Raw genomic sequence first — 21124 nt, 5'->3', positions numbered from 1 at the left:
AGATAATAAAAAGTTTAAAGTACTTTTTGAATAAAATTCAAAAGGGAGAAGAAAGAACCTCTTGCAAAATTTGATATGTAACTACGTAAAATGTCAGGTGAGACTATGGGCTGTGGAGTAAAGCCCGTGCCTCCACATCTCAGCTTTAAATTTGCTGCATGATCTTAAGAGACTCGAGCTAATGGTGCGTAAATTACGTAACTTCATTCTCACGTGCATCAAGGGGTTGGTTTCTAACTTTCGATCATAGAGAGGAAAACAAGTATCTGTGAAGATTCACTTAGTCTACTAAATTTATTACAAAAATGTAAAGTTCATTACTAATAGAAATACTATGTGAATTGAGGAGAGAAATTTCAAGTAAACGTACTTACTTTATTTTCTAATTTATTTTTATTTTTTATAACTTTTATATTTATTCCCTTTTGTTGCCCTTGTTGTTTTATTGTTGTAGTTATTATTGTTGTTGTCGTTGTTGATAGGACAGAGAGAAATGGAGAGAGGAGGGGAAGACAGAGAGGAGGAGAGAAAGATAGACACCTGCAGACCTGCTTCACCGCCTGTGAAGCGACTCCCCTGCAGGTGGGGAGCCGGGGTTCGAACCGGGATCCTTATGCCGGTCCTTGTGCTTTGCGCCACCTGCGCTTAACCCGCTGCTCTACTGCCCGACTCCCGCCCTTGTTGTTTTATTATTGTAGTTATTATTAATGTCGTCATTGCTGGATAGGATAGAGAGAAATGGAGAGAGGAGGGGATGACTGAGAGGGGGGAGAGAAAGACACCTGCAGACTTGCTTTACTGCCTGTGAAGTGACTCCCCTGCAGGTGGGGAGCCAGGGGCTCGAACCCGGATCCTTACACCGGTCCTTGCACTTCGTGCCACCTACACTTAACCCCCTGCTCTACCGCCCGACTCCCTATTTTTAAATTTTTTTCCAAAGCGCTGCCCAGCTCTGGCTTGTGGTGGTACAGGGGATTGAACCTGGGACTTTGGAGCCTCAGGCTGAAAGTCTTTTTGCATAACCATTATGCTGTCTCCCCTTCCCTGAACATGTATTTATTTTTATTTTTACTTACTTCCTTTTGTTGCCCTGGTTTTATTGTTGTAGTTGTTGTTGTTACTGATGCCGTCATTTTTGGATAGGACAGAGTGAAATGGAGAGAAGGGGAAGACAGAGATGGGGAGAGAAAGACACCTTGCAGACCTGCTTCACCGCTTGTGAAGCGACTCCCCTGCAGGTGGAGAGCCGGGGGCTTGAACCAGGATCCTTTCACTGGTCCTTGTGCTTTACACCATGTGCGGTTATCCCTTTGCGCTAACCCCCCGCTCCCCTGAACATGTATTTTTAATGATAAGAAAGGTTTATTTAAAGAAAGGGAAGAATTTAGTGCAGTGAGAATATTCAAACTGTTGAAGAAAAATGAGATTCACTGAACATTGGGGGAAATACTTTCAGAGAGAATGTGCACCTCTTCTTGAGAAAAAGGAAAGATAAATTTTGGTAGCATAAAGCTGGAGATAAAAGTTCTAGGAAGAGCAAAATTCAGGATGACTTTTTTTCCTAAAAGAAGAAAAAACTTGGAGATAGAAGTATTTTAATGAGAGCACTCTCATGAGATGTTTAAGGAAACAGAATTATCTGAAATACTGAATAATTTCTGGGTGCAGCATTAAGAACCATTTTAAGGTGGATTTTGTTATTGTTGTTTTGTTTTGTTTTTGTTTTGAAGTATCATTGCTTTATAACATATATAGGTTTCATGTGTGTATCACTGATAATCAATACTGCGATTTTTGTCGCTTCACCCTTTCATTATGGTCACCACTATTTGTTTGCATAATCACAACACCTTCACTTATAAAGAAATCCAAAAATTGAAAGAAAAAAAATGTAACAGTTCCTAGTTTATTAGCCCAAGTGGAAAGCAGGAGGATTTGGAGACTAGAAGAGTTTTAGGACGCAAACAAGTATATGAGCAAGGCTGTGCAAAGTACATAGAATGCCAAAGGCAAACGCAGCCTCTTGGGTACATGATTAGGTGGCAGGTTTGTCTCAGAAAAAGGCAGTAAAATTTAGTTACTGCGAAAAGGTCTCATTTGATGAAATAAAAGTGGTAGCTGTATGTTTTTTTTTCTTTAAAATATTACTATACCTATTCTTAAGTTATTATTAAAGTGTACCAGTGCAAACGAATATGGAATTATTCAGGTTTCTTTCTAAATGAATTTGAGTAGTTTTTTTTTCTCCAGTTGTACAAGCATTTGAAAAGTACAAGTGTCTTCTAGAGATATACAAACAAGTGGCAGAGTTAAGAAATTGAACAAAATTGATTCAGTACCATGACTGTTTGTTCAAGATTATTAACTAATCTCTGTGACCTTACTGCTTCCTCCTCTTCATCTTTTTCAATAGACTGTTTGGATTGCATAAGAAAGTCATCAATATGGTACACAATTTACTCTCCAGCCATGACTCAGATCCACGGTACTCTGACCCCCAGATAAAGGCTCGGGTAGCTATGTTGTACCTGCCTCTAATTGGCATTATCATGGAAGCTGTTCCTCAACTGTATGATTTTACAGGTATTTAGTATATTTAGGACAGATTTTAAGGACATGTATCCATGTTTGAAAGTGTTATGATGGGGGCTGGGCACTAGCAGAGTGGGTTAAGCGCACATGGCACAAAGCGCAAGGACCCGGGTTGGACTCCCAGCTCCCCACCTGCAGGGTGATCACTTCACAGGCGGTGAAGCAGGTCTGCAGGTGTCTTTCTCTCCCCCGTCTGCCTTCCCCTCTTCTCTCCATTTCTCTCTGTCTCATCCAACTACAACAGCAATGGCAACAGTAAAAATAACAAGGGCAACAAAATGGGAAAAAATGGCCTCCAGGAGCAATGGATTCGTAGTGCAGGCACCGAGCCCCAGTGATAACCCTGGAGGCAAAGAAAAAAAGTTAAGATAGGAAGTCCGGTGGTAATGGGTTTAAAAGCACGTGGCATGAAGCGCAAGGATCACGTAAGGATCCCGATTGGAGCCCCGGCTCCCCACCTGTAGGGGTCTGCAGGTGTCGGTATCTTACTCTCCCTCTCTCTGTCTTTCCCTCCTCTCTCCGTTTCTCTCTGTCCTATCCAACAACGACAATATCAGTAATAACTACAACAATAAAACAACAAGGGCAGGGCGGGGGTAGATAGCATAATGGTTATGCAAATAGACTCATGCCTGAGGCTTTGTCAAGTTCCAGGTTCAGTCCCCGCACCATCATAAGCCAGAGCTGAGTAGTGCTCTGGTTAAAAAAAAAGGAAAAGGGGGGGGGGCAGCAAAAATGGGAATAAATAAATAAAATAAATTTTTTTAAAGTTAAGATAGCTAAAGGATAAACAGTTACTAGGTAATGAAACATAAGAAAAGGGAGTCGGGCAGTAGTGCAGCGGGTTAAGCGCAGGTGGTGCAAAGCGCATAGACCAATGTAAGGATCCCAGTTTGAGGCCCAGCTCCCCCCCTGCAGGGGAGTCACTGCACAAGCGGTGAAGCAGGTCTGCAGGTGTCTGTCTTTCTCTCCCCCTCTCTGTCTTCCCCATCTCTCTCCATTTCTCTCTGTCCTATCCAACAACAACGACAGCAATAACTATAACAATAAGACAAGAAGGCCAACAAAAGGCAATAAATAAATATTTTAAAATATTTTTTAAAAAAAGATACATAAGAAGATGTATACAGACATGAGTATACTGTAAATACTTAACCAGCTTTTGAATATGTGAGAAAATTCACTACAAAACTCCCGGAAGTAATCATGACAATATTTTTAATTTATGATTTTTTAAAAATATTTTCTGTACCTACCTGTGGAAATAGATTCTTTTATGTGAGTGTGCACTGAAAAAGAGCACAAGAAAACTTGGCATATGTTTCCATTCTTAGTTTCAGTTTTTGTCAGTTTTCACATACTTGAAATTAATAGTTACCTGAAGATCAACATTAAGTTTATATTCATAAGTTGACACTATGTTGCTTTTAAAAAATCAGAGCCACAATTTTATTGTTTTTCCTTTTCATATTAAAATTAACTTAAATTCCTAGAGACAACATTGTAGGCTACAGTTAAAAAGTAAGTGTTTTATATATCAACAAATAATCAGCTTCTGGCTACTAAGGGGCAGATAGTGGAATAGTGTTTCCAGTATTTTGATCATTAAAGTGTCTTCTCTATCTAAAGACAGAAATGTTCGTATTACTGTAGGAGTAAGTTAATACTTATGTTTTGTTTAAAGAAACAGATTTCATGATAGATGTTAAAAGTTTTCCTTTTAAAATGTAGTAGAGAGGAAGTCGGCCAATAGCACAGCAGGTTAAGTGCATGTGGTGAGAAGCACAAGGACCTGTGTAAGGATCCCGGTTCAAACCCCAGCTCCCCACCTGCAGGGGAGTCGCTTCACAGGCGGTGAAGCAGGTCTGCAGGTGTCTGTCTTTCTCTCCCCCTCTCTGTCTTCCCCTCCTCTCTCCATTTCTCTCTGTCCTAACAACAACAACATCAATAACAACAATAATAACTACAACAACATTTTAAAAAAATTTTAATGTAGCAGAGAATAAAAAAGGGAATTGCTCAATAAGTGACTATTAAGCTGAACCGAAATGACAGTTTCTTTGTTTTTGAATCATATTTTCCCAGAAACTCACAATCAGCGAGGAAGACCAGTTTGTATAGCCACTGATGACTATGAAGGCGAGAGTGGGAGCATGATAAGCCAGACGGTTGCCATGGCAATTGCAGGGACATCAGTCCCTCCGCTGACAAGGCCCGGCAGTTTCCTCCTCACCTCAACGGTAAAATTGTCCCTTTTATAGATTTTTTTTTTTTCTGGAAAGACAAATATTTGCAGAGATGTACTGAGGTTACGGAATTGACTAAGTTTATTGTCCTAGCTGATGCAAAACTACTTTGAGTTTTATTTATTTTGTGAAAACACTCAAATAACCGGTCAAGTGCTCAAATTACAGTGTACAAGGACCCAGGTTCAAGCCCCTGGTCCCCACCTACAGGAGGAATGCTTCACAAGTTATGCAGTAGGGCTGCAGGTATCTCTCTGTCTCTTTCCCTCTTTCCCCCCTCCCCTCTCAGTTTCTCTCTGTCTCTATCCAATAGTAAATAAAATGAATTAAAATTCAGATTGTGAGAATGTTGTTTATTTTATGTTTAGGAAATTATTAATAACTTCAAGCTATAACATATAAAACTTTGTATTCATTTGGAATTTTGGAAAGCTGCCTTTGATATACAGCCTGGCTTCTTTATTTTCAGTCTATTTTAGACTCTTATCAGCCCTAAGAAATAGTTTCAGGTCTTTAGCAATTGAAAAGATTTTTTAGTCTGTGAAGATCTGTACTTGATCTTATGTTTATACACACTGGTGTGTACATTAGCCCATACGTCTCCCCCATCACCGCCCCCCCCACCCTACTCTGCACTCAAAACAAAATGGGAAAGGGGTGGAGCCAGGAAAGAAGCAAATTACCAATGGAGCAATAGCAAAACTCTGGAACTTTTAAATGCCTTTTACAAAAAAAAAAGAAAAAAATGCAAAAGGTGTTTATGAAAGTTCCCCTACCTGACAGCAGCTCTGAACTGACTTTTTAAAAATGGAGACCGGGAGTCGGGTGGTAGCGCAGTGGGTTAAGCGCACGTGGCACAAAGCACAAGGACCGGCATAAGGATCCCAGTTCGAGCCCCCGGCTTTCCACCTGCAGGGGAGTCACTTCACAAGTGGTGAAGCAGGTCTGCAGGTGTCTGTCTCTCTCTCCTCCTTTCCGTCTTCCCCTCCTATTCCCACAAATAGTGTATAGTTAGACTTTGTGTTATATTTTTTAAGGATGATCTGGTCATCTTTGTGTTTCACTAGAGATTTTAATCAGTTTACAGCTAGTATAATTAACTAGAATAAACCTAAGACTTTTTTGGTTTTCTGTTTGTTTTGTTTTTAGAGAAGAGTGTAAGAGACGGAAAGGGAAGGAGAGATAGAGACAGGTGAGAGAGAGAGAGAGACAGAGAGAAAGGAACTCTAGTGCTGCTCTACCACATGCTAAGCTTTCCCCACGCAGGTGGCCAGGGTCCTGAACCCAGGTCTTGACACTGGCACGATGTGCGCTCTCCCAGGTGAGCTATTTCTGCATCCCCTCAGTCTGTTTCTTCATATCAGTTCTGTGCTTATTTCCTCCTTTTGGACTGTTTTGTTTCTGTTTTCCTTACTCTTATTTTACCCCTGTCCATTTTCCTGTCAGTTTGGATATTATAATTGCATTTCTGTTCATTTTGTGAATACATTCAAATCACAGTAAGCTTCCTCAAAATAGTGATGCTTGTATTAGTCGTTACCTTTACTTTCACATTTGTTAATATTAAGTTGTCAGAAAAGTCATGACATACTTGTCTATGTTTTCTTAATGTAAAAATATGTCATGATTTCCCACAATCCAGTAGTAGATTCTTAGGGCCAGATGGTGGCACACTTGGTAGAACAATGCACATGACCCACGTTCAAGCCCCTGGTGCCCAACTGCAGGGGGAAAGTGTCACAAGTAGTGAAGCAGAGTTGCAGGTGTTCTTTCTCTCTCCCTCTCTGGTCTTTCTCTCTCCCTCTCTGTCTTCCCCTCCTCTCTCCATTTCTCTCTGTCCTATCTACCAATGACAACATCAATAACAACAATAATAACTACAACAATAAAAAACAAGGGCAACAAAAGGGAAAAATAAATATTAAAAAAATAAAAATAAATTCAAGCAGTACAGAGCTGTATACGCACTTCAAATTTAGTCATTTTTGTCATGATTGCCATTCTGTGTTCTCGTCTGTAAGGTGGAGTTGATATCGCCTGTGTTCTAGTTCTTTTTTTTTTAATATTTATTTTATTTATTTATTCCCTTTTGTTGCCCTTGTTGTTTTATTGTTGTAGTCGTTGTTGGATAGGACAGAGAGAAATGGAGAGAGGAGGGGAAGACAGAGGGGGGGAGAGAAAGACAGACACCTGCAGACCTGCTTCACCGCCTGTGAAGCGACTCCCCTGCAGGTGGGGAGCCGGGGTTCGAACCGGGATCCTTATGCCGGTCCTTGTGCTTTGCGCCACCTGCGCTTAACCCGCTGCGCTACAGCCCGACTCCCCTGTGTTCTAGTTCTGTGGAACAACCTAGTGAAATGTCTGTCCAGCTTTACACAGCTGTGGCGGTGACTTGTATAGACCGTGCATTTGTGAAGCCTCTCCTCAGTCTCTAGCACTGCATGTGTTACCCAGTACTCTTGGCATTCTCTCTCCACACACAAAGATTTTATTCATTTATTTATTTATTTATGAGAAAGATATGAGAGAGAGAGAACTAGATATCGCTGTGTGCTGCCAGAGATTCAACTCAGGACCTCATGCTTGAGAGTCCAGTGCTTTATCTACTGTGCCACCTCCTAGACCACAATAAATAAATTTTTTTTTTTTTTAAATTGAGCATAGGGGGCCAGGTGGTGGTGCACATGATTGAGCGCACACATTACAGTGTGCAAGGGCTCGGGTTCGAGCCCCTGGTCCCCACCTGCAGGGGGAACGCTTTGTGAGTGGTTAAGCAGTGTTGCAGGTGTTTCTCTGTCAATCTCTTTTCTTTCTTTTTCTTTTTTTTAAATATTTATTTCCTTTTATTGCCCTTATTGTAGTTACTGTTGTTCTTGTTATTGATGTTGTCGTGGTTGGATAGGACAGAGAGAAATGGAGAGCGGAGGGGAAGACAGAGAGGGGGAGAGAAAGATAGACACCTGCAGACCTGCTTCACCACCTGTGAAGCGACTCCCCTGCAAGTGGGGAGCCGGGGGCTCGAACCAGGATCCTTACACCGGTCTTTGCGCTTTGTGCCACATGCGCTTAACACACTGCGCTACCACCCGACTCCCTCACGCACTTTGCTGTTGCCCCATCCCTCTTGATTTATGGCTGTCTCTATCCCATAAATAAAGATAATTTAATTTTTTTTTTAATTTAGCATGGTGACTGAGACAGAATAAATATCTTTTTTTTGTGGGAATTGAAGCTGGGACATTGGAGCCTCAGGCAGGCAGGAGAGTCTTTTTTTTCATAATCATTATGCCATCTGCCCCCAGCCCCAGAGTAAATATTCAGCATGTGCTACTATGTGTACATTTTTACCCTCAGTTTTTCATTTACATTTTAAATTCTGTATGCTAATATAGATTAAATGTTAATGATAGTGCAGTAACCTTGTATGCTGTAGTTAAAAATCAGCTTTTTATGGATGTATGGCCCTTCATAGCAAATATGTCTTTGGCCTTTTGATAAGAAACAGTGACTCTCTTTGAGGCTGATGATAAACTTTTTGTTACTGCTTCTCTATTCTCATTCTCTTCACATTTCCTCTAAGTTAAATACTTTTTTCATTTATTTGAATCATATCTGACATCTTAATTCTTAATAGTAGAGCCTTCCAGATTTTCCTTCTAAGTTACATATTCATGCATCTTTATTGTTTGTTATCATTCCCTAAAAAGGATTAAAACAAGCGTCTTTGACTAGGGATAGTCGTTAAGTTTTAGGACTTTAATTTCAAGGTTCTTCTTAACTTGCGTATGTAGTTTCTTAATCAGATAGTTCATTTTAATGTTTATTAAACTTTTTACTTGTTTGTTTTGTTGTTTTTTGTAGAAAGCCAATCAAAATTTAAAGAAATAGGCACTGATGAAATTTGTCTCATTCTACTCTTCTTTCTTTTCAGAGTGGTAGACAACATACTACCTTTTCTGGAGAATCAAGTCGGAGCCTTTTGATCTGTCTACTCTGGGTGCTCAAGAATGCTGACGAGACAGTTCTGCAAAAGTGGTTCACAGACCTCTCAGTCTTACAGCTAAATCGGCTGTTAGATCTGCTCTATCTCTGTGTATCTTGCTTTGAATACAAAGTAAGTAATTGCTACACGATTGCAAAGAACAAGGACGGACACCTTGTAAAAGAGAGAAGAAAAGAAAATCTCACAGTGCCTCTTCTTTTGATTTCTGATTTTTAAATTTTTAGGGAAAGAAAGTGTTTGAAAGGATGAATAGTTTGACCTTCAAAAAATCGAAAGACATGAGAGCAAAGCTTGAAGAAGCTATTCTTGGGAGCATCGGTGCCAGACAAGAAATGGTGCGCCGAAGCCGAGGACAGCTTGGTGTGTGCACAGTGTCTTCTGCTAACAAGTTTTTCACGAACTTAGACTTCACTTCTGTGTTTGTTAGACCTTTTTATAGTTCTTCCCGAGGTTTACTGTTGGAAAGAGAGTGGAGAAGTTAATACTGTGTTAGATTGTTAAACCTGTGGTCTTGGAACTATTACAGTTGAAATATAAGAACTGAGGTTCTTATTTTTGAAAACTGGTGTGTAATATGTTTTATTTACTTTGGGACATTTAAGGAAGATTGTCTAGTGACAGACATGATTTCTTTTCAAATTTTTTTTACATTTATTTATTTTTCCTTTTGTTGCCCTTGTTGTTATTGCTGTCATTGTTGTTCATTAGGACAGAGAGAAATGGAGAGAGGAGGGGAAGACAGAGAGACACCTACAGACCTGCTTCACCGCCTGTGAAGCGACTCCCCTTCAGGTGGGGAGCCAGAGGCTCAACCGGGATCCTTACGCTGGTCCTTGTGTTTTGCTCCACCTGCGCTTAAACGACTGCGCTACCGCCCAACTCCCAGTGATAGACATTCTTAGCTAAGGAGTGAGAGAGAGAGAGAGAATAGCACTGAAGCTTCCTTCAGGGCCTAGACTAAACCTGGATTATGCACATGGCAGCGCTATCCAAGTGAGCCATTTTACTGGGCCAAAACATTCTTTTTTTTTTTTAATAAAAAAAATTGTATTTACTTAGAAGCATTCAGAATGTCAACAAAACAGCTGCAACTTTCTTTTTTTGCAATTACAGAGTGGTATTTCAGTTTAACAGAACAACAATTATTTCGTATAAGCTGCATCAGACAACTGAAGATGAAAAAAAATAAAAATAAATAACTACCATCCCCATAGATAACTAATTTGTGCTGTGCACCCACAAGAACCTGCTTTAAATTTCCATGCCAACTTACAACCCCCTTACTGTTCCAGGCAAGGTTAGTGGCTATTGAAAATACCACCAGGACAGGGCTACCTAAAGACACATTTGGTAGTGTGTTAACTATACAAAAAAAGACACTGTACAGTTTAAAAACAAATCTTACACAGCCTTACATTTCAATTTTTTTCTTTAAAAGGAGTGAGTTGTGTACAGGGGGGGTTAAATGCTTTTTAGACAAGAAAAAAAAACTGCGCTAGAACCAACTTATTCATCATCATCATCTTCCTCTTCGTCTTCATCTTCCTCTTCTTCCTCATCCTCATCCTCTTCTTCATCTTCCTCCTCTTCCTTCTTTTTCTTGCTCTTTTCGGCTTTGACAACTCCTTTTTGGCTGCATCAGGCTTGCCTTTAGCTCGGTAGGCAGCAATATCCTTTTCGTATGTTTCCTTCAGCTTAGCAGCTTTCTTTTCATAAGGCTGCTTGTCATCTGCAGCAGTGTTATTCCACATCTCTCCCAGTTTCTTTGCAACATCAATCACCAATGGATAAGCCAGGATGTTCTCCTTTGATTTTGGGGCGATACTCAGAACAAAACAAGAAAAAGGCCGACAGAGGCCTCTTACTTAGGTGCTTTGGGGTCCTTGAATTTCTTTTTTGTTTCCCCTTTGGGGGGGGATATAAGTTTTCATTTCTCTTTCATAACGGGCCTTGTCAGCCTTTGCCATGTCTTCAAATTTTCCTTTCTCTTTAGCAGACATGGTCTTCCATTTCTCTGAGCACTTCTTGGAAAATTCTGAAAAGTTGACCGAAGCATGCTTCTTCTTGTGCTCCTCGCAGCAAGTTTGCACAAAGAATGCATATGATGACATTTTGCCTCTTGGCTTCTTAGGATCTCCTTTGCCCATGTTTGATTACTTTTCCTCCGCGAGGCACAGAGTCGCCCAGTGCCCATCCGGCTCGCACTTGCCCCGGCGCTGTCTCTATGGAGCTCAATGTACTGCAATGGCTGTGAGAGCGGGAGCCAGACACCCAAAACATTCTTAAGTATCTTATATCAGGGCCAGGTAGTGGCGCAGCTGGTTAAGTGCACACAGATTACAGTGCACAAGGATCCAGGTTCAAGCCTCTGATCCCCACCTGTAGGGAGAAAGCTTCATGAGTGGTGAAGCAGGGCTGCAGGCGTCTCTCTCTTTCCCTCTCCATCTCCTCCTCCCCTCTGGATTTCTCTCTGTCTAATAATAAGTGAATAAATAAATAAATAAGTACCTTATATCTTTTACGTTTTTCTTTTTCTTTTTTTTTTTTTTTTAGATTCACTTTATTTCACAAATAATAGACAATAGTAGAAGAGGAGGGGGGCCAGAGCTCACTCTGGCCTATAGGGTACCAGGGATCAAATTCAGAATCAGACTCCTGAGTCCAGTACTTTATCCACTGCCCTACTTCCTAGGCCACTGCATATTTCTTTGGAAAAGATGCATTTGGGGAGCCGGGTGGTAGTGCAGCGGGTTAAGCGCATGTGGCGTAAAGCACAAAGACTGGCGGAAGGATCCTGGTTGGAGGCCCTGGCTCCCCACCTGCAGGGGAGTCACTTCACAGGCGGTGAAGCAGGTCTGCAGGTGACTATCTTTCTCTCCCCCTCTCTGTCTTCCCCTCCTCTCTCCATTTCTCTCTGTCCTATCCAACAATGACAACAATAATAACTACAACAAGGGCAATAACAAAAGGGAATAAATAAGTATTTTTTAAAAAAGATGCATTTGTTGATTTCATGGGAGAAAAAGAGTGGTTAGGGGCCAGATCACAGCTCCACTCTGACATAGTTGGTGCCTGAGAAGAGTGACTCTTAGGAATATCAGAAGCACTCGTTCCAGAATTGTCCACTTAGTTACTAAGGATGGAACGACATATCTGTGACCTGATTGAAGTCGTCCTTGAGAACTGATTTTGAATTTTATTTGACAGAGAGAAGTCCATCTGGAAGTGCCTTTGGAAGTCAGGAAAATCTGAGATGGAGAAAAGATCTGACTCACTGGCGTCAAAACACTGAGAAATTTGACAAGTAATGTAACTTTTTATTGACATGTAATTAGCAAATAACATCAGTTTCAGGCATGCAACATAATGATTGTATACTTGTATGTATTCTAAAATGATCACCACAGTAAAGAAACTGAACAAGCACCCTACGTGTCACTGTTGAGTTTTGCAAAGTCCATTTCTTTGATTACTTTTCACTGAGCAGCCAAACTCGTATGTTATTAATATATTGCTTTATTTCTACAATCTGTTTTTTCTTCAGTGCATTCTTTTCTTATCCTGACATAAATTTTTGGTATTTTTTTGATATTTTGTTTAAACTATCTTATTTTCTTGTTTTTTATATCTATTTTCCCTGTTTTTTATTTTGTTGTAGTTATTATTGTTGTTGTTATTGATGTCGTCGTTGTTAGATAGGACAGAGAGATGGAGAGAGGGGGAGAGAGATAGACAGCTGCAGACCTGCTTCACGGCCTGTGAAGTGACCCCCCTGCAGGTGGGGAGCCGGGGGCTCAAACTGGGATCCTTACGCCGGTCCTTGTGCTTCACCCTTATTTTCTTGTTTTATCACACAATTTTTTTAAAAAAAGATTTCTGGTGGTGTGGGAGATGGCTCAGGGTTTAAAGCACTGAACTCCTGAGTTCAAGCCCCAGCAGCACATGTTCCAGGGTGATATCTGGTTCTTTCCCACTCCTCCTGTCTTTCTCATGAATAATATCTTTTTAAAAAAATTCTGTTATTTACATTTGAATATGATCTATTTTCCTTTCTGCTTCAATCCTGATAGCTAAGTTATATTTTCTCCTTAAACTTAGTTTGTAAAGTATAAATTTATTAATCATAGGTTTTAGTGATGCTCATAAAGATGCAAAGACTTGAAGATCGAAGAATTTCATAAAATGAGTAGTTAACACACTCTTGCACTTTCTAATATATATATATATTTAATGTAGTGTCAAGGAATGAACACAGGGCTACATATATGCATGATACCATAGGAATTACTGCAAGTCTGAGTTTTTTAGTCTGCGCTCTGTGTGAATAGGGAAGGGAGAGAGAGTAACACCAAAGCACCACTCCATCCATGGAGTTCCCTTGAAGCTTCCATGTGGGGTGATAGCTCAGACTCGGTGCCACACGCATGGCAAGCCCGGTACCCACAGGGTCACTGACCACACCCTGTACTTGTACTTCTCCTTTGATTTACATGGTGGTTGTATTTTTCCGTCTACTTGAATGTAATGTCGATATAAATTATTACTTCTAAGACAGATGCTGATTTTACCAATAAATCATAGGTAGCTATTCCTAATTTTTTTTTCTGAGACCTTGGGGAATGAACCAAGGGCTTTTGCTTGCATGCAAGTGAAAACTGCTGAGCCATATCCTCAGTGACTGTTTTTATTGCATATCTTTATTCATTATTTTAAAAAATATTTGTATTTATTTATTATTAAATAGAGAGAGAGAGAGAGAAAAAAAAACTGAGAGGGAGGGGGAGGCGGAGAGGGAGAGAGAGAGAGAGAGAGAGACCCATAGCCCTGTTTCACCACTTGTGAAGCTTTCCCCTACAGGTGCTTGAACCTGGGTCCTTGTGCACTATAACATGAGCACTGAACCAGGTGTACCACCACCTGGCCTTCCATTTTATATCTTTAGAGAGGGAGTCAGAAGAGTCAGAGCAAGGGGGAGACCCTGGTGCATGGCACCTTTGTTGTTCTCCTCGTGCTGTCCATGGAACCCCCTGTAGTCCCCAGGATTGAATGTTGGACCTCATGCCTGATGAAGTATATGCTGCACCCACTAAGATGTCTCTTGGTACCTAAACTTTTACCCTTTTCCTATAATACTTTTATAGTTGTTGATATTCAAGTAAACCCTCACCACATCAAGTTATTTGGCTTCTGTGAGTGATTCTATATAGTCTTTTTTCAAAAAATATTTATTTGTTCCCATTTGTTGTGCTTGTTTTATTGTTGTTATTGATGTTGTTTTTGTTGGATAGGACAGAGAGATATGGAGGGGGAGGGGAAGACAGAGAGAGGGAGAGAAAGACAGACACCTGCAGACCTGCTTCACCACCTGTGAAGTGACTCCCCTGCAGGTGGGGAGCCGGGGCTGGAACCGGGATCCTTACGCCGGTCCTTGCGCTTTAACCCGCTGTGCTACCGCCCGACTCCCGATTCTATATAGTCTTACTGAAGTTTTAAATTGTTTTTCGTATCAGAATGTGTGAAGTTTTCTTTTTAGTGAGTGAACGAGAGAGAAACAAGACCACTGCTCAGCACTGACAAATGCAGTAGTGGGGTTCATACATGGAACTTGTGTGTAAATTCTGTGCTAGAGCTGTCTCCCTAGCCCCTTTTTTGTTTGTTTGTTTGTTTGTTTGTTTGTAACCAGACCACTACTCAGCTCTGGCTGATTCTGGTGTGTGTGGGGGAACGGAACCTGGGACTTTTGAGCCTCAGGCATGAGAGTCTCTGCAAAAACATTATGTCGTGAACCCCTGCCCTAAACTTTTTGTATAAGATATTTTGTAAAGTAAGTGAAACTGCAGAAAGTATAAGTACTTTAGGGAAAGTACTTATATTCCGTAAATAAATATTTTGGAAATCAACTGGTAAGATAAATTTTCAGAATTTTGCTGCTTGTCACACTGCCGTAAATAAAAACTAACATAGCACCACCTAGTGTCTGTGCTATTCAGAGTAAAACATCTCTGAAAGTAAAAAGTTATGCTTTCAGAGACATTGTGAAAATGTAATGGTGGCAGGCAGAGGGTAGATAGCATAATGGTTATGCAAACAGACTCTTATGCCTGAGGCTCCAAAGTTGCAGGTTCAGCCCTCTGCACCACCATAAGCCAGAGATGAACAGTGCTCTGGTTTAAAAAAAGAAAGAAGTGTAATGGTAGCAAGCTGGCATGGCTGACAAAAATGGGGTGTAAAACAAAAACACACACACACACATATATTTTTTTTTTCTTTTTTTAATATTTTATTTATTTTATTTTTGAGAGAAATGCAGGGAGAGTGAAACAGAGGGAGAGAGACAGAGAGAAACACCAGAGCACTGCTCAGCTCTGGCTTATGGTGGTGCGGGGGATTGAACCTGGGACTTAGGAGCCTCAGGCTTGAGAGTCTGTTTGCATAACCACTATGCAACCCCCCCCCTGCAAAAATATTTTTATAATGTGTAAAATAACTCTTTTTCCTTATTCTCATAAATACTTTGGAGCAAATACAAAAAAAAAAAAAAAAAACCACTTCATTTCATAATGTATAATCCTTAATATCTTTTTAAAAATCTTGGATCTATTTTTTTTAGAAGATCAATATAATTCTTTTTAACTGATAACAAAATGAAGATTTTTATTCATCCGTAAGACTGATTTTACTTATGATGTTACGGGGCTGAACAACGACGTACTGTTAGCGATCATGATAGACCATTTTTTCTTTCCACATGTTCTTTCGCAAAGATCCAGGTGTAGACTTGGAGAAAACTGACAAGTCTACTGTGGGTCAGATAGCCTTGACCTTATGTAGACAGAGCATTCCTGGATCTCCTCTGTGAAAAGTCCAGAAATGAAATGTAAGAAGACATTTTGATACAATAGTGATTGTGCCAAGTTCATGATTATCTGTATGTATCTAGCTATAGCTTTAATTGGTAGTCTCTCACTATTAATTATTTTTGTTAACAGAGGACAAGGTTTAAGATGAAATTAATGCATGGAAACATATCAAATGCTTATTATATACAGACATACAATTGAACATGCACATATAAACATATTTACAGTTTGATATGATTATGTATCTTATTGAAGGATTCTTGTAGATGAGAGATTTGAATATATTCTTAGAATTAATTTGTAGGCAGGAGTCAGGCGGTAGCACAGCAGGTTAAGCGCACATGGCGTGAAGTGCAAGGACTGACATAAGAATCCCGGTTCGAGCCCCCGTCTCTCCACCTGCAGAGGAGGCGCTTCACAGGCGGTGAAGCAGGTCTGTAGGTGTCTGTCTTTCTCTCCCCCTCTCTGTCTTCTCCTCCTCTCTCCATTTCTCTCTGTCCTATCTAACAATGACGACATCAATAACAACAACAATAAAAAAAAACAGCAACAAGAGGGAAAATAAATAAATATAAAAAATTTTTTTTTAATTCATTTGTACGCATGTAACTCATGGGAAGTCACAAGGACTGGAAATGGTATCTTAAGTTTTAGAGTTAATACGGTCTAGGAAATACAGAAATTTATATAAAACACTTAGAGTTGACATAGAAATACAAAAATGTAGCGCCAGTTTTGTGAAGCATGACTGATTTTTGTTTTGAAGCACTATAAATTGGAGAAACTGAATTCTCTAATTTTTTTTAATCACTTACAATCTTAAAGGAGACAAAATTTCCATTTAAATTTCCTAAGATGAACCACAGAGAGAAAGACAAACACTGAATGATCAGGCTACCGGAGAGCGAGGAATGTGATGGAGGGACTCTGGACTCCCGTTGTATGATGGTGGAAAGAACTTAAATTGGGGGAAAGAGTGCCTTATAGACACACCTACTATGTGGATATGAAGGTTGTAACTATGTGTCAACAAATAAAACATTAAGTAATTAATAGTATGATTCTATGAAGATTGACTATTAAGTATGATTTCTTTTACTATTTTGTTTTAGGTCAAGAGCCGAGATTGAACATGAAGCACTAATTGATGGAAATCTGGCCACTGAAGCTAACCTAATAATTTTGGATACATTAGAGATTATTGTTCAGGTATGAACACAAAGAAGAGGGATTTAAAATACAGACTTGGGGGGATGGGGTCATGTCAAAGACTCCAGGTTCATTCCCTGGTATCACCATAAGCTAGAGCTATACAGTACTCTGGAAATAAATAAATTAAATAAATAAAACAACCACACTTGTTTTAAAAAGATAAGAGGTTTATACTCTGGTAAACTGGGCTTGAGAAAATAGTGCTTAGGGAGCCAGGTAGTAGTGCACCTGTTTAAGTGCACAGGATACAGGTTCAAGCCCCGGTCTCTATATGCAGGAGGGAAGCTTCACAAATGGTAAAGCAGGGCTACAAGTATCTCTCTGCCTCTTTTTCTCCCTCTCAACCTCCCTTTCCTCTCAGCTACTCTCTGCCCTATCAAATAAGATAAATAAATAAACGTTTAATAAATGTTCATATTTTTAGAAAAAAGAAAATAGCATTTAATGGATTGTATAATTATGTGTAATTATCAGGATTTCCTAAAGCTTTGCTCTTTTTCTTTCATTGAAATCCAGTCTACTCTTACTCCCTTTGCTTCCCTATATCCTACTCAGCTCCTTTTCCTTGATACCTCCTCCAAGATTTTATACTTTAATTTAATTTAATTTGATTTTTTTTTTTTTAAACCAGAGTCCTGCTCAGCTTTGGCTTACGGTGGTGTGGAGAATTGAACCTGGGTCTAGGGAACCTCAGCCATGACAGTCTGTTTGCATCACCACGATATTGTCTTCACCCCAAGATAACAAACTTTGCAGTGTGCATTCACTTGTTTGTACATATTTTGTTTCTCTAAGCAAACTGCAGACTCATCTCTTATTTCTTTTCTAAATCGCAGACAGTTTCTGTAACAGAATCCAAAGAGAGTATCCTTGGCGGGGTACTAAAGGTGTTGTTACATAGCATGGCGTGTAACCAAAGTGCGATTTATCTGCAGCATTGCTTTGCTACGCAGAGAGCTCTGGTTTCAAAGGTAGGCTGGTTGTTTGTTTTTAACCTATAGTCATACTTGTATAGCATTGTCTAAGATCATTTGACACATACAAGGGGGTAATGTATTTGTAAATTTAAATAATGACTTGGGTCTCTTGATTTTCCTATGTTTTTTTTTTTCCTGCTTGCATTTTAGATTTCCTTAAGTTGGAGCATCTTTAACTAACTCATTTCTGGCTTAAGAAGTTATAGTGGTTTTAATTTGAGAGAGACCTGACATTAACAGTTAATTTCAAATGTGGGGCTTACCTTGGTTTCTGCTTACTCTCTATGTTCCTTTTAATTTAATTTATCAAGAGTTGAGTGTGGGGGGTTGGGGGTGGGGCATCCAGTTAAGTGCATGTATTACCATGCTCAGAGACCCCAATTCAAGCCCCCACTCCCTACCTGCAGGGGAAATACTTCATGAGTTATGAAGCAAGTCTGCGGGTATCTGTCTTTCTCTCTCTCCCTATTCTCTCCTCCTCTCTGTTTTTCTCTATACTATCCAATATAATTGAAAGAAAAAGAGAAAAAATAGACAGTAGGACTAGTATTGTCATCACTGAGCTCCACCAATAACCCAGGTGCTTAAATCAATCAATAAATAAATGAGAATGGAATGTTTAAGTAGCCGAGTCACTGAAAATAACTTACCCTATGGGCTGGGCAGTGGCATACCTGGTTGAGTATATAAGTTACTATGCACAAGGTCTTGGGTTTGAGCCCCTGGGTTCAAGCCTCTGGTCCCCACCTGCAGAAGGGAAGCATCATAAACAGTGAAGCAGTGCTACAGTGGTCTCTCTCCCTCTTTGTCTCCCCTTCCCCTCTCAGTTTCTCTCTGTCTTGTCAAATAAAAAATAAAATATGTGTGTGTGTGTGTGTGTGTGTGTGTGTGTGTGTGAGAGAGAGAGAGAGAGAGAGAGAGAGAGAGAAATAACTTACCCTGTAGTGAACAAGAAAAGAAGACCCTATTGTTTGTTCAGCTACTTAAGATTTTGTTTTATTGTCTTTCCAATCAGTATGTGTTCTTAAATCATTTAGATTTTTAGTTCCTCCTAGCCATCCTAGAAGATGGAAGAACTTTGGATGGAGCTCAACTACTGGAAAAAAACTTAGATACTATTTTAAAAGAATAAAAAAGCACCTTACAGAATTATCACATGGTGGTTATTCTGTGTTTTCTCTACCTTTTTTCTAGTCTAAGATATAATACCATTAGTGCTTTGCTTTGCCTCCAGGGTTATCGCTGGGTCTTGGTGCCTGCACACCATTGCTCCCTGCGAAGGATTTTGTTGTTGTTTCGTTTTTTACTTTCTGTTTTTCTAGGAAGTGAGAGATACCAGGGGAGGGATAGAGAGAGGGTCGAGACTCTAGCAGTACTCTTAGCACTCAAGACGCTTTTCCCCTGCAGGTGGGGACTAGGGCTTGAACGCAGGTTGTCACACACTGTAACATGTGCACACTACCATGCAGCCCTGTATGCTCAGGTCATATTACGGGTAGGAGAACTTACCCAGGGTCACACTGCTAGCTCCTAAGTGGTGTATTCAGGGGTGTTTTTGTTTTTTTTGTTTGTTTTGCCTCCAGGGCTCGAATCCACTGCACCTAGAGGCCATTTTTCCTATTTTATTGCCGTTGTTGTTGTTGTTGGATAGGACAAAGAGAAATCAAGGGAGGAAGGGAAGACAGAAAGAGAGAGAAAGATAGACACCTGCAGACCTGCTTCACTGCTTGTGAAGCGTTCCCCCCCCCCCCCCCCGCAGGTGGGGAGCCGGAGGCTCCAACCAGAATCCTTACGGCGGTCCTTGCGCTTCGTGCCATGTACACTTAACCTGCTGCGCTACCGCCCAACTCACATATACTGTTCTCTGTATGCCCCGTGAATCCAGTTTGTGTTTGGAGTAGTCTGTCTGACTCTGCCGCCCATGTTATTAACCATTACCAGTACCTGGGAGATAGCTTACCTGCTAGAGTGTGCGTGACGCCGGTGTCATCAACAGCCCCGGGCTGTTCTGTGGATGGTGAAGCAGACACGTGCGAAGGCATGCAGTCCACCGGCTTAGCTATCGATCACCGGGACTTTTACGACATAAACTGAGTGTCGGTCTTGTCTGTACAGTTCCCTGAACTCCTGTTTGAGGAAGAAACTGAGCAGTGCGCCGACCTGTGCCTTCGGCTGCTGCGACACTGCAGCAGCAGCATCGGCTCTATCCGGTCACATGCCAGCGCCTCCCTCTACCTGCTCATGAGGCAGAACTTCGAGATTGGAAATGTAAGTATTGTGCCCCTGAACTTCACCTCTGCTTTCATAGTCTAATGCAGTATCTGTGGAGTGAGTTTTGAGGGGAAGCTTGAAAATTTTTTTTTTAATACACTTTAGGTCTATAGACTATCTTGGCATTTCTCATGTTATGGCTAGCTTATAAAAATCCATATCTCGGGAGTCCGGCAGTAGCGCAGCGGGTTAAGCGTACGTGGTGCAAAGCGCAAGGACCAAAGTAAGAATCCTGGTTCGAGTACCCAGCTCCCCACCTGCTGGGGAGTCGCTTCACAGGCGGTGAAGCAGGTCTGCAGGTGTCTATCTTTCTGTCCCTCTCTCTGTCTTCCCCTCCTCTCTCCATTTGTCTCTGTCCTATCCAACAACTAACGACATCAACAACAACAATAATAACCACAACAAGGCTACAACAACAAGGGCAACAAAAGGGACTAAATAAATTAATAAATATTGGGAGTCGGGCTGTAGCGCAGCGGGTTAAGCGCAGGTGGCGCAAAGCACAAGGACCAGCATAAGGATCCCGGTTCGAACCCCGACTCCCCACCTGCAGGGGAGTCGCTTCACAGTTGGTGAAGCAGGTCTGCAGGTGTCTATCTTTCTCTCCTCCTCTCTGTCTTCCCCTCCTCTCTCCATTTCTCTCTGTCTTATCCAACAACGACAACAACAATAATAACTACAATAATAAAACAACAAGGGCAACAAAAGGGAATAAATAAATAAAATTATTATTTTTTAAAAATCCAAATCTCGGGGGCTGGGTGGTAGCACAGCGGGTTTAAGCGCACATGGCACAAAGCGATAAGGACCAGAGAAAGGATCCTGGTTTGAGCCCCCCCCCCCACCACCCCACCTGCAGGGGAGTCATTTCACAGGCAGTGAAGCAGGTCTGCAGGTGTCTATCTTTCTCTCCCCCTCTCTGTCTTCCCCTCCTATCTCAATTTCTCTCTGTCCTATCCAAAA

The 21124-nt window shown here is 40.8% G+C and overlaps 1 protein-coding gene and 1 pseudogene across 8 annotated transcripts in view; one reads left to right on the top strand and one right to left on the bottom strand.

Annotated features, from left to right (window-relative positions):
• DOCK7 (dedicator of cytokinesis 7) overlaps window positions 1–21124 on the top strand; it is a 172050-nt gene that overhangs the window by 115133 nt on the left and 35793 nt on the right. For all 8 annotated transcript variants that reach the window (XR_009553912.1, XR_009553913.1, XM_060206309.1 and 5 more), the window contains 8 exons: window positions 2414–2583; window positions 4678–4832; window positions 8770–8952; window positions 9066–9201; window positions 12049–12145; window positions 16814–16910; window positions 17750–17884; window positions 20006–20158. Coding sequence is in view for 6 of the 8 variants with exons in the window: in XM_060206309.1 (XP_060062292.1) it covers window positions 2414–2583; window positions 4678–4832; window positions 8770–8952; window positions 9066–9201; window positions 12049–12145; window positions 16814–16910; window positions 17750–17884; window positions 20006–20158 (1126 nt within the window). In the remaining 2 variants the exon portion in view is untranslated. The remainder of the gene's footprint in view (window positions 1–2413; window positions 2584–4677; window positions 4833–8769; window positions 8953–9065; window positions 9202–12048; window positions 12146–16813; window positions 16911–17749; window positions 17885–20005; window positions 20159–21124) is intronic.
• LOC103113041 (high mobility group protein B1-like) lies at window positions 9861–11132 on the bottom strand (annotated as a pseudogene).

Source organism: Erinaceus europaeus, chromosome 13 (genome assembly GCF_950295315.1).
Source record: "Erinaceus europaeus chromosome 13, mEriEur2.1, whole genome shotgun sequence".
Classification (NCBI taxonomy): Eukaryota; Metazoa; Chordata; class Mammalia; order Eulipotyphla; family Erinaceidae; genus Erinaceus; species Erinaceus europaeus.
This window is presented reverse-complemented; position numbering and strand designations above follow the sequence as displayed.